The following is a 14,248-nucleotide window of genomic DNA, read 5'->3' as shown; positions in this document are numbered from 1 at the left end:
TAATAATGGTAACAAATCCAGCAGCTAACATTTCACACAGTGCATTCTTTGTACCAGGAGGGGTTCTAAAGTGCTTTGTACATATTAACTCACTGTAGCTTCAAAACAACCCTGTGAAGCAGGCACCATGACTATTCATACTTTACAATTGAGAAAAGTAAAACAAAAGGATGTTTGTTAACTTGCCCAAACACACGGCTGATTAGTGTGCAGCTGGGATTTGGAGCTAGGTGACCTAACTTCAGAGTCCAGGCCTTTAACCCGCTGCCTCTCAGCAATACCCATCACAGCGCGTCACAGAGAGGAAGAACAAGCATTAACTTTGTGCAATGTTTTAGTTACTTGTGTATGTATGTGTACATAGGGTTGCAAGGTGGAAATGATTTCTTACTGCAGATCATATCAAAAGAGTCTGAATACTCCCTTCCCCCAGAGCCCTCCTCAGACAGAGAACTCAAAACACCTTTTGGGTCTCAGTTTCAATAGCAGCTTCCAGAGGGAGGCTGACTCTCCTAGTCTGGGCACGGCCTTCACACAACCATGACCACAGGCCCTTTCTCAGCACCTGCTTGCTGAGTTACACCCACCACTAAAGTCCTCTCACTTAGCATGAGGCCTAGCATTTAGTAGGCCTCTGCTAAATATTGGTAGAATGTGTAAATTAATGGTTTTACCTTACAATTACTAAAGAATCATATACATTCCACAACCAGAATTGAAAAAATTCCACCTACTCATCACCAGAAACAATTCTTGCCAGGTGAACAGTAAAATCCTTAATTTACTTCACTGCCCAAGTGATTCTTTGTGTAAGACACATGCATGTATTTACTCCCTGTGTTTGCCTCAGAGCCACATAGCCCTACAGTGGACAGGGGAACAGAAGCGGAATTTGCATATGGTAAGGGAACGAAGCTGTTCCCTTGAGAGGTAACCAGGGCCACAAGTCCACACCCTCCCCACAGCAGGTTACTGGCCTTTCCCACGAGAAGCACCGAGTGGCCAACATGCTCATCAGGCTTCACTTCACAAACTGTAGATTTCTTTACCTCCAGATCTGCAGCTCTCACCTGCCAATTGGCAAAGGAGTAGTGCAAGCTAATCTTTAATAGGATACTTATCATTAAGTGCTGAAATATGACTTCCCATCAGGAAGTTTACTACTCATTTATACTTACCTGGGTGTTGAGACACGGCAGACCAAGTTTATGTCAGGGCAATAGCCTTCCCCCCAGTGTGTCTAGGACAATTCAGGTGTGCAGCAGAGAGCATCCTGCATGGATGATTACCCATGCTTCCCACTGTGCTCTAAGTAACACCAGGAACTGGCTGCTGCTGTGCTCTATAAAGAACGCCAGAGGGAAATGTCCTTCCCGTGAGAGTGCCTACTGACAGCTGGCCTAAAGTTCACTGTCTTCCAGTTGTTTCAGAATCAACCTATACTGAGGAAAAGTATGTAGATTATATCACTTACTCAATATAAAAAAATGTTTTTATGACTATATTCTAAAAGGAAATAAAAAAGAAAGAAATGAAATCTGAAATTCTAGGAATTCAAAAGTAAACTAACTGGAAATGCTTTCCTCATGACTAAAATCAGTTATAAAAACAGAAGTTAGATAAGAAGTTATTTTCCTATAAGCAGCAGAGGAAATTCACCAAGTCCAGGTGTGAGGATCCCAGACAGACATGTAAACAGAGGAGCCCTAGAGGCAGGCAACTCCCACTGAGCCCCAGAGTGAGCTGGCCTCAGAGTCATCTGTAGGGTCAGGCAGGATTGCTGGTCTGGGCAGCGCTGACAGGGTTCAAGGGCGAAGAGACACAAGAAGCTCCAGAGGGTTAGCAGGCAAAGCACAGACTTCCAACACAGCCTGAGGAAAAGAAGCGTGGCTTCACAATTATTTTAATAGGGGACGATAAAAGTACAGGAGCAGTGGAGCAAAGTTGAGGTACAAGAAAGTGTGTAGAAAGGGAAGGGAAGTGAGCTATCAAAACAGGCAAGGAGTCAGAGCATTTACAACAGTCACCTGAGAAAAGAGCAGGAGGAACACTAGACTTGGCTGTTTCATCTCCTTTAGGGTTCCTGATCCTGTCTGGCAGGTCTGTCAATCAGTTGTTGGTGAGGGAATATGGCAGTTGGTAGTTTTAAAATTAACAGTAAAATCCCGAGTCCTTAGGAATGATTTTGGCATAAGAAAGGACTCAGACACAGAAAGCTACAGAAATTAAATAGGACAGGAACACAAACAAAAAGTCAGCTTCAAAGGATACTAACTTCCTCACTTCCCAGCTAGCAAGCAGGATTTATATTTTTCCTAGCACACAGAAGCAATGCTGCCTCACATGCTTAACTACATAGCAATCTTGGTTCCCACACAGGTTTAGGAGCAGCAAAACACAGTGGAAAAGGCTAAGAAGGCTCGGCTGTTTCAGCAGAGGGGGCCTGCATGTGCCTTAGAGGTGGACCAGTATTCCGAATCCAGAAGTGGGTTCAGTGTGGCTCCACATGCAACCACTGTGTGAGCTTGGTAATTAGTTTACCTCTCTGAACCTTTGTGTTCAGTCTCTTCATCCATAAAATGGGACTAACAGAGCACCTACCTGAGGGATATTACATGGATTGAGTGATTATTGCAAACGATAGTTTTAGCAGACTGTTTGGTAGTGTTAACTTTCAGTAAGTGCCACCAGCAGCCCTAGTATTGAGGGGAATCACTGCATGCTTTTCTCCTTAGGGAAGACATAATGACCAGCAGTTACCCAAAACATTCAGAAATGGGAACTGGTGACTTAGAAGTCACCTAGAGAAGCAGGCACTCCAGTACAGAAAGAAGGGACATTTTGCAGTTAGTTTGTGTTAGTTTAGTTCATTTCAAAGTCTCTATTTCTTTGTGTGGACAGAGAATGTAAAGTTATTCCTTTGTTTTCTTTTTTAAAGAACTGGAACTGTTAAATAACCAAAGAGAGAGAAATAATGTTTACAGAAGAAATACAAGTTATAATATAAATATTATAGGTGTTATGGAAGGAGAAGTTAAGGAGGTGAGGTTGTCTCTACCCCCAGTGAAGCCACACCTAAGAATCAGGAGGATTCCGGGCCCCAGGTGCTCAGCAATGCACGGGGCTGATGGGAGGAACGGGAAAGCTCCAGAGTATCAGCGAGGGTGAGCAGTCTGCTAACTGCCCAGCCTGGCCTCCAGAGGAGGAGTCCATTCTCCATGCAGCAGCTGCTCACAAAGCTTGTGAAGAATAAAGTCAAGGTTCTGACTTTTTAGAGACAGAATCTTACACCATCTCCTGGAGACTGGCATTTTGAGGCTTACAAATACATCAATAGGGCAAATTTAACTTGTATTCTGGGCGTGACCCCTCAAATAAACAACTCGCAGCCTGAAGGATGGCAACTGCTCGAAATAAATTTAATCTGGAAATCAAGATTTGCAAATCTGCTGTAATAGAAAATAATTAAATCATTTATGGCTACTAAGAGCCAAGAAAAAGGTAGCTTCAACAACAAACCAAATAACAAGCTGTGAATCTGTAGAGCAAGCATGTCAAACTCGCGGCCCACACGGCCCACAATGAATATTCTTGTGGCCCAGCCAATATCATGGTACATAAGAAACATTTTAATAAAAATTTCATAACTTAATTTTTAAAATATCCTGTTATACATAACTATTAATAACAAACTACAACATGCACTAATGACTGATTACTATAATCGTGTTGCATTCATTTGCCTTATATGCAGGCCACATCATTAGTCTTGTACTGACTTGTTTAGTGTGCACACCAGGATATATTTCGCTTTCGGAGGACAAGGTTTATTTCGGAGGACAAGGATAGGTTTATTTGCATTATGCTTATTAATTTGTGCAGTTATTCAGTGTCAGGTAAGTTAATGTTCAAGAAAAAAATATTAATTTTTATTAAAATGTTCTATTATTTTATGTTAATGACTAGAGGCCTGGTGCATGAAATTCATGCATGGGTAGGGTCCCTAGGCCTGGCTGGCAATCAGGGCCAATCTGCAGGCGACTGGTAGGGCGATGGGGGGGTTGGGGGGGTAACCTGCTGGCACCTGCCTTGGCTGGCCTGGCACCGCCCACTTGCCAGCCTCGCCCTCCACCACTGCCTCCACTGGTAGGGGCCTGCGGCCTGGGGGCAGCTCTTGCTGTTGAGTGTCTGCCCCTTGGTGGTCAGTGCGCATCATAGCGACTGGTTGTTCCGCCGTTCAATTTGCATATTAGGCTTTTATTATACAGTGGGGCCTTGACTTACGAGTGTCCCGACTAATGAGTTTTTTAAGATATGAGCCGTCTCTCGGTCGATATTTTGCTTTGAGTTGCGAGCTAAAATTTGGGTTACGAGCCAGCTTCAGATACTCCACCGCTAGTTGGCGCAGTGAACGTCACAGTGAATACCACAACATCAGCCCAGCATCACGTGTCTCACTCGTTCACTTTAAGATTTGACATACGAGTAATTTGAGTTATAAGCTCAGTCACGGAACGAATTAAACTAGTAAGTCAAGGCCCCACTGTATAGGATTACTTATTTATTTCAGCCCTTTGTATTCAACATGTCTCTATCAAAATAAACCTACGTTTCTATGAAAATTGAAGCTTTTGCTTTTTGTGGCCCACATAAACTTAAACCTTGTGTATTTGGCCCGTGTTAGCCTTTGAGTTTGACATGCTTGCTATAGAGCATGACAAGGCTTACTCTCCAGGAGATTACTTCTCCTTAGACAAGGCTGACTCTGGAAGTGCATCATCTTTCAAAGATGAGAACAAACACCAGCACTAGCACTGCCCAGGAGTGACAACTTGTCATAACTTATAAAATTACACCAGGTAGAAAATCCTCACATATAGGACCCCTCACTCTAGAAATTTTATTTGTTTATTCATTTGCTTAAACAACACTTATCTTAGTCTGTATCTCGTGAGAAGGCAATCTTGAGACAGAGATTTAGGGCAGAGGTTTTATGAAAGCTGCAAGAATCATGGTAGGGAAGTAGAGATGTGACAGAGGGCAGAAAGGCAACCCAGAGGAAGTGTTCTCAAGCCAGCTATCACCGTGGGCCAGGAGAGCTCAACCCCACAGGCCAGCTCTCCACCTGTAACGTTCACAGACATACCCAGGGTTGTTACACTGTAGGTTCTGATGACAGTTCATCTGGAGAGAGGCCTGCGTTTCTTCACCTCTGACAGGTTCCAGGTCCTTCCATGTTCCTAGTCGAAGGACCCACTTTCAGGGCTAAGGGTATAGACTTAAGCCTTAGCATTATATTCTTAGGGGCCACAGGGAATGGAGTAAGTACCTGGTTTTACACTGTTTTTCTTGGGTCATTGTTTGAGGACTGCTCTGTAAAGGTGTCATTCCCGGGCATACTGGCAGTCCTGCACAGAGAAGCAGAGCTTCCTTCTTAGGCTCCAAAGAGTTCTCGGGCACAGAAGCAGAAACTGGCCTTTGGAAGTCAGAGGATGCACTGAAGGGGTGCTGGTGACTTAGCATCTGTTACACTACTAGGTACTGACTATGCCCCTGGGAGTTTGCTAGGGATACCGTAGGGGAAAAAGGGTTAACAAGCCCTGCCACTCTTGGTTTATTATTAACCTAAGTCAGGGGAATATAAGTATATATTACCTGGTAATGAATGCAGAGGAGACAAACAATGCCAAAAAGTAGAGGCAGGAAATATCAAAGTGGGAGGGAGCAAAGTCTGTGATGTTGGCTTGACTTCCAAAAGGCTGACATTTGAGTAAAGATGTTAAAGGCACAAGAGAGAACATGTGGTTATCTGAGAAAAGATTATTCTTAGCAGAGAGTGAGCAAGGACAAAGTCTCTAGTGGACCTGACAGATTCAGAAAAGAGGAGGCCAGTGTAGTTAGAGTGAAGTCAGCTAAGGAAAGAGTAGAAGGAATGAGGTCAGAGAGGATGGGGGCAAATCCTATAGGGTCCAACAGGTGACTCTAAAGATTTCAACTTTTACTCTGAGTGACTCAGAAAGCTACTAGGGAGTTGAAGAGAGGCAGGAAGTAATGTGTCCTCTAGCTGGTGTGTTAAGTTACTGTTTGAAATCAGGGAGAGTAAGGAGGATGAGAGCTTCATCAATGGTGGCAGCAGTGGGGGCACAAAAGTGCTAAGATCAGAGATATGTACTGAAACCAGATCAAATGGGCTTTGGCTTTTGAACATTAATAAATTAAATGTGGGGTGTAAGTGAAAATAGGAGTCTACGATTACTCCAAGGTTTTGGACCAAACCAACTGAAAACACAGCTGCCATTTTCTGAGACAGGGAAGACTAACAGAAGTTTGGGGGAAAATGTCTGGAACTGAGCTGGGAGCATGTTAAGTTCCAGATGCCTGGTTGACATATGAGTGAATATATTAAGAAGATGGCTGGACCTCCAAATCTAGAGTTCACAGTGGTTTCCCGCATGGGAGTCATCTGTTCATAAGCTGTATTTAGAGCCCTAAGGCTCTCTTTCCTAGGAGTATAAAAATTCTGTGTTACTGAAAGGAGAAAAAGAGATGAGACTAAGGACTGAGTCCTGAGGCACTCCAATATCAGGAGAACAGAGCTAGACACAGAATTGGCAAAGGGGACGAAACAATGTGCAGAGAGGAAGAAGGAGAAATAGCAAGGGTGATCTCCAAGGAAAGTAAGAGCTGATGTGCCAAGTGCACCTGCAGTCCTGGGGTTGAGGATGTACAGGGAAGACTCACCCATGAAGGGGCCATGGGTGATCTAGATGAGAACAGGTTTTATGAAACCATGGAGGATGAAGGTTTCATTGCAGGGAGTTTAAGAGAGAACTGGAAATGAAGACAACAAGTACAAATGTATCCAAAGGTTTGCTCTGAAGAGTGGAAGGGAAAATGAGGTAGCAGTTGAAAGGGTAGGTAGGGGAAGAGAGACTTGTCTCTGAGATGGAGAAAATAACAGCTGAGTGTAGGACAACGTGAAAATAGTCTAGTAGAGAAGGGCAATCCCTGATGATGTGGGAGAGAGAAGAATGAACTGTGGATAGGCAAAAGTTCTGGAATAGGCAAGAAAGGATCAGAATGGGTTTGGGGGCATGGCCTTAGCGTAGAACAGAAATTTTCAATTGGTACGCCACAAGAATTTTTAAAATGTGCAATACCTGACTATTTAGTCAGGGGCACTGAACTCTTTTCCCTTAGATTGTCAAATAAAAAATGATAACAGCCAACACAACAATAGCTGTCCAGTATGAATGAATTAAAATTATACCTATTTTTTGTCATATTGGCAAAATATATATATTATTGGTATGTCACATGATTTTAGTAATTAGTCTATGTGTGCCATGAGTTGAAAAAGTTGAAAATTGCTGGCATAAAGCATGGTGGCTCACCCATCTATAATAATAAAAGGGTAATATGCTAATTAGACTGGACGTCTTCTTCCAGACATCCTTCCTGACGAAGCCGGGACCGGAGGGAAGCCAGCCCGGGTCCTGGGTGCATGCCAGTGGCCAGAGGAGGGAAGCCTGGGTCCTGGGTACCAGAGGGAAGCCAGTGCCGGCAGCCAGGGGAAGGAAGGCCTACTCTTGCACGAATTTTCATGCATTGGGCCTCTCGTCCTAAAATAAAATGTTAAGCAGAAATGTTAACAGGAGACATGGTTATTTTGCTATGATATGAAATTTAATCCAATTTGTCTTCTGTTTCTAAATTGGCTATTATTAAAGATAGGTCAAAAGAAAACCATCTTACATTTAATTATGAAAGAGGTCACTTCCCCAGTGAATTCTTCAAAAAACTATTTGGAAGGATCAAACAATTACCTTTATATAATAACTAGGTGCCCAGTGAACAAAGATTCATGCACTGGGGGTGGGTCCCTCAGCCCGACCTGCACCCTCTCCAATCTGGGAGCCCTTAGGGGAGCCTTCTTCAATCCGGGAATTGCTGTCTTTGCAATCATATGAGCAAATTGTCTGAGACCCCCAACCCAGTTTGGTTTGTTACTCACAGAATAATAGAGGCATTTTTTTTTTCCTTTGCTTCATTGGAGGAGATTTCCTGGAAGTTTTAGGATATCTTCCCTTTAATTTTTCCTAGGCATTCTGATTTTACTTATGTCTCTCACCTTTGCTTTCCCTCCATCCCCCACTGCAACAGTAACTTGCTCCAGGTTCACTTTGCTCTAGTGCAGTGATGGCAAACCTATGACACGCGTGTCAGAGGTGACACGTGAACTCATTTTTTTGGTTGATTTTTCTTTGTTAAATGGCATTTAAATATATAAAATAAATATCAAAAATATAAGTCTTTGTTTTACTATGGTTGCAAATATCAAAAAATTTCTATATGTGACATGGCACCAGAGTTAAGTTAGGGTTTTTCAAAATGCTGGCACGCCGAGTTCAAAAGGTTCGCTATCACTGCTCTAGTGTCTAGGACACTAGAGGTGACACGCGTGTCATAGGTTCACCATCACTGGTCTAGGAGATCCGTCTGCCACCAGAACTATGATTCCCAGCATTCCTGGTGCTCCCCCAGCTCTGGGCTTCCGCTTCAGGTCCTAGGGCTGCCACCAGAACTACTCTTCCAAAAATTCCTGGTGCTCCCGCGCTCTTGGTTTTCTCTTCCTGCTCTGTCTCTGTCCCACGGCCTCCCACTCTGCCAAGTCCTCCAAGCCGCCAGCTCTCCCTCTCTGCTCTCTGTCTGGCTGCTTGGGGAGTCAAGTTCCCCAAGCTGCTCCACCCTCTGCCGGCTCTCCTGCTCTGCTCTCTGCCCAGTGGCTTTGGGGGGGCGTGGCTCCCTTGGTCACTGGGAGCGACTGAAGGAGCCATGTCCCCGCAAGCTGCTGGCTCTCCCACTCTGCTCTTCGCCCGGCACCTGTGTATGCAAATTAACCCACCATCCTTGTTGGGTTAATTTGCATACTCACTCCTGATTGGCTGGTGAGTGTAGTGGAGGGACAGTCAATTTACATGTTTCTCTTTTATTATATCAGATTTGTGGCATGATAAAAATACATTTAGAAAGAACATGTTTTTGATCCATTATTTGTAATGTAAAAGATATAGAACTTCTAATGGTAACAAATAAAAAACATCAGATATAATATTGCCAATATATGTTGTGGTAAATGTCATTAGCCAAGCCTGTCTTTTAGTACATTATTCAATGGTGTGATAGTATTTATTTACCCTGTGCTATTAGAGAGTGAATAGTCACTAGCCTTCGATTTTCACATCAGTTGCAAAAAAAAAAAAAAAAAAAAAAAGAATTCTATATTTTATCCAGTCTGAAATTGAAATTGAAATTGACTTAGCATCTCAGAACTGTCAAAAATTTCTTTTACAAGAAGGTTTGCTTTGCAGAAACTATAAAGTAAGTGTCATTCATGATACTTGCATTCTATATTCATGCTGCAGGTCTATGGAAAAGAAACGTTAAAAAGCGTCAGGAAGGCCTCAGAAAGGCCTAGCTGTCATGCTCTGTGCCCCTCCGGCTCCCTTTGCAGTCAGCTTCAGTGCTGTAGAAGTCAGAGGCTCTCTAGTTAAAACTGCCAACAAGGAAAAGAAGAATACTTGAAGAGTAGAATATCAGTAACTCTAGAACTTGTCTTTGCTAACAGGTCAGGCTGACACTTATTTTCCTGTGTTAAAAACGGGAACCTCTGTTTACATTCAAATTAAAAGAAGCATACAGTAAGTACTTGGGATTTACAAATTTGGAACTTATTCCAAGGAAACCTCCCAATAGGTGTACTTATAGAACAACATGTGTTCTATTCCAGATGAAATAAGAAAACAAGTAAGATTATGCAGAATCATTCCCTTAGAGTTCAGTCTTTTCCATGACACAGTATTGCTTCTGTACCTCATTTGGATGAATTAAACTGCATTCGCTACATCCCCAGCAGGTTGTACCAGATGCCAATTGATTTTACCAACACGAAACTGGTCACATTAATCCACAAGGCCTGAGTCATAAAAAACTACAAGTCCCAACACTTCTGACACAAACAAATAAACCCTGTTTTCTGTGTGTTCCTCCTATAATATAGGTAAATTCCACTTGGCAGAGTGGGGCGAGGGTGGGGTAGCAAGCTGCTACTATGTCTGCAGAGTGAAATCCTTCTCACGGCACACAACCCAATTCTCCTTTTATTAAATGGTTTTCTTTTTCATCATCACAGTCATTTCTAAGTGGAATGTAGTAACCATAAGGTTTTCAGACAAACAGAGCTAGCTAAATGCAGTCTGTGTGTGAAATCTTTAGAGGCCATGAAAAACAAAGCCTTCTTCCCACTAGAAAACTTCATTCTAAAGTAAGGACACTGATCCACCTGGGCCGGCACTTGGAGCTGTGATTGGAGCACTTACCCAGGCAGACTCCAGAAACATTTAAATCACTCCAGAAAGATTTCTATAGAAGAGTGTGCCTCCATTCCCTATGGTCTCAGCAAACGTCAGGATTACTGGTCAAAGTGTCTCTACTTTTCCCATTGGAAGTACTTGCTGGTTCAGCCATCCCTGAACACAGATATTTATTTTCTTAACCCTTCATTTTTTATCTAAATTCCACAACCCATGAAGGCACTTTTCTTTGCCCAAAAGTCACTTTCTAACTGGCCCACTTGGTCATCAACTGATGAGTGACTATCCCAATGGACACACCTCCTTGTCCTTGAACTGTTCATCCGCTGCCTGCCTGTGTCCCTAGCCACTGACCTATATAATGAAACCAAATTGGTACATTGCATACTCTTGAAAGCATTGATTCTTACATCTGATTAGTGTGTTCTGATGATTACTGAATACGCCAGCAGCTAGGACTATGGTTTTCCACTATGAAAAGGGGCTAATAAAAATGATAGGAAAGAAAAACACTTCTCTGCCTTTCCAAGCAGTGATTTAAACACCAAGATTGAAAACAAAATAAAAAAGTTCCAAATTAACTAATATGGAAATTACTAAACCATCAAAACTGCTGATGTCGTAAACAAAATTTGTCAACAGCCACTAAGAATTCATTAAAAGTAAATTTATTGTTTAAAAACAACTGTGCAACATGTGCTTTTCAAGCCATTTTTGAATCTGGTTTGTTGTTCATCTCTTCTCAGGCTTCAGTTTGGCAAGGCTGAACAAGAAACACGGTACAGACACACAGTTAGTACGCACAGGTAAGGGAAGAAGCAATAGTAAATTGTGTTTGTTATTCTCTCAACAGTCTAAAAGGTATAATCCAACTACAACATTAACTTTTTTAAAATATATTTTTTAATTGATTTCACAGAGGAAGGGAGAGAGAGATAGAAACATCAGGGCATGTGCCCTGACTAGGAATCAAACAGTGACTTCCTGTTTCATAGGTTGATGTTCAACCACTGAGCCAATACCAGCTGGTGTAACATTAACTTTTAAAATCTGATCATGTTCACTGTGTTCTGAAAACAATTATATTCTAAACCAAACAAGATTTTAAACTAAATGATCTATGTCTTCTTACAGAACTGAATAAATAATGCCACAGGGACTCAGGTAATCATTTTAAATGTAATTGGAGGATTCTATTTTAATAATGTGAATATTGCAACAGTACTTTTGCTTGAGCTTCCATTGACATAGCTATAGCTACCACAAAAGGACAACAGCACAAATAACCTCATACGTGCACAGTAAGGTCAGCTCTAAGAACCTTCAGTGTATGCAATTCTTGGACATTCAAATTATAATAATTCTGAGTTTTCAAGAAAAGCAATATCAAATTGCACTTACTCTAGGGCTGAAAAAAAAGTATTTTTAAATGCTTAATATCTTGTTGATTATTCAAGTTGGAGATGGAAACAGGCAAAAACATGTTGCTCTATAATGCTGTTATTGGAGGTCAAGGTTTGATCTCAGTCTGGGCACATGCCCGGGTTGCAGACTTGATCCCCAGTGTGGGGCATCCAGGAGACAGCCAGTCAATGATTTCTCTCATCATTGATATTTCTCTCTCTCTCTCTCTCTCTCTCTCTCTCTCTCTCTCTCTCTCTCTCTCCCTTCTTCTCTGAAATCAATTTAAAAAATAATAATGCTATTATTTTCATTTAAAAATGAACGCATTTAAAACATTACACAATAGATACTTGTCCCTCTTTGGTGCCAATTTCATAAAATTGCAGAATTCTCAGAAATATTTTAGAGTATTAAATTTGAATAGCCAAACATCTGAGAATCAAACATATACAGACTCAAAAGTACAGCTGGCCCCCCCACTCTGTACTTTGCACTCAGAATGATTGCATTAACAAATCATGTTACCTGTTCAGTAAGTACACACAGCTTTCTGAGCTACTAAGCCTCTTTAATTAAGGCAATAGGAGCTCCATACATGCAAAAGAAGATGTTATATATTCAAGGAGAAATTCATACAAACATGACACACTTTATATTTGTTATTTGATTCCTTATAGATTTAAAACTTGCATTAGGGCAACTTTGCACTTTATATACTCCATAATTTATTGACAGAATTCATATGACACAACATTCTTTCCCAAAGTTATCAATAATTAAATCCTTTTTGCCCCGGCCATATGGCTCAATGGGTTGGAATGTTGTCCTGTACAACCAAAAGGTTGGGGGTTTGATTCCCAGTCAGGGCACCTAGGTTGCCAGTTCAATCCCTGGTCAGGGCATGTACAGGAGGCAATCAACTGATGTTTCTCTCTGTCTTCTCTCTTATCAATAAAAAAATATCCTCAGGTGAAGATGAAAAAATATTTTAGACTAAAAACAAAAATAATTAAATCATTTTTGTGACTATCATTCAGTGTGTGAAACAGAAAACAACGTCATTTGTATATACAAATGAACTAAAATACCTGCTCCATGTTCCACAGCTTCCTCTCGTAGATAGAGTTTTAAAAATATGGTCCATCTATTAGGCCCTCATCAAATTTAACCAAAAATCACACATACACCCTATAGGGGTAGGAATAGAGTGTGTGGTTTGTTTTTTTCCAAGAGGTGTAGGGTGGGGGTGGGGTTGAGGCGGGGGGGGGGGGGGGTTGCGGGGGAGGAAAGCCTGTGAGCCTATCTTCGAAGGAAAACACATTATTATTTTCTCAAGCAACTAAAGAAAAAAAAAACCTTTTTCTATTATCTGAACCAAAACACAGAAACAAAATCATAACACACACACACACACACACACACACACACACACACACACACTCCTGCTTTGTAGTTTAGGCCAACTATGAGCAAGCTATACTTGAATCTCCTTACAAACTATTCTAAAAAATCTATAGGCACATACACATTTTTATTAAGCTATTTAAAACCAACCTTGCTAAGGAAATCACATACTATTTAAAAGAACAAAGAGAAGGGAAGGGACTAATTTTAAAATCTTACTATTTTCCCTATGTTATTAAAAACACATAAAAGCATCAATCTGAGAGTCTATTAGTCTAAATAATTAGATCCAGTAGGTATAAAAGGCAGTAAAAAATATTTAAAAAAAACTAATAATGCTTTAAAAGTCTTCTGAAATACTATGGTGATATAATAATGGTATAAAGAAATGACTGAGAGCCAATAGTAAAACAAAAAGCTTATTTTATGTTATTCTCAACTCATTTCCAAGGAGAGTGTTTGGTAAGCTTCAACCATTTCCCAGAGGGATGAAGCACTGGTTTGCAGTCAGAAAGAAGACAGTCACGATCAAGAAAAGTAGACAAGATAGAAGAACTCTGCTTAAGTCATATTTACATTCTCCATGGTGAGGGGAAGCCAAGTTTGCCACCCCAAAATATGCCCCTTTTTAAGACATTATTTTAAGCTAGTTATTTTTAAGGAATGACAGAATCAGGAAAAACCTTTGGTCTTCCCTCTAACTGTCTAAAAGAATTTAGATAGAGGACTTGCTCTAAAGGAGCAATTATCACAGATAACTATATTTTAATATGAACTAGTGTGATAGACAGGGAAGAACCTATCAAGAGCCATTTAGTTAGTCCTTTCTGTGTCCCACTGTTAAAGAGGCAGGTTCCATGTTCTTAGGGACCCCATATGTGTATAGGTAATAAATCTGGTCATTTTCTCTTGTTAATCTGTCTCATGTTAATTTTGTTCATTTCTCCAACTGGAAGAACTTAGAAGGGTAGCAGAGAATTTATTTTTCTTCCCCATGTGGTGTGGTGCTCTCCTGGGAGAAAAAGCTCAGTTCTGTGGAATTCACATACTTCCATGGTGAAAGTCCT

The 14,248-nt window shown here is 41.2% G+C and overlaps 1 protein-coding gene across 32 annotated transcripts in view; it reads right to left on the bottom strand.

The window, feature by feature from the left end:
* Positions 1-14,248, bottom strand: part of PARD3 (par-3 family cell polarity regulator) — an 814,705-nt gene that overhangs the window by 241,605 nt on the left and 558,852 nt on the right. For 3 of the 32 annotated variants that reach the window (XM_036350666.1, XM_036350672.1, XM_036350680.1), the window contains exon 21: positions 11,026-11,136. The exons of the other annotated variants lie outside the window; for them this stretch is intronic. In XM_036350666.1, coding sequence (XP_036206559.1) covers positions 11,106-11,136 — 31 coding nt within the window. In that variant the 3' untranslated portion in view covers positions 11,026-11,105. Of the gene's footprint in view, positions 1-11,025; positions 11,137-14,248 lie in introns of those variants that run through there. 32 annotated transcript variants of the gene reach the window in all.

The sequence above is a fragment of the Myotis myotis genome, unplaced genomic scaffold, assembly GCF_014108235.1.
Source record: "Myotis myotis isolate mMyoMyo1 unplaced genomic scaffold, mMyoMyo1.p scaffold_m19_p_1, whole genome shotgun sequence".
Classification (NCBI taxonomy): Eukaryota; Metazoa; Chordata; class Mammalia; order Chiroptera; family Vespertilionidae; genus Myotis; species Myotis myotis.
The sequence above is the reverse complement of the archived record's forward strand: the minus strand, read 5'-3'. Positions and strand labels throughout refer to the sequence as shown.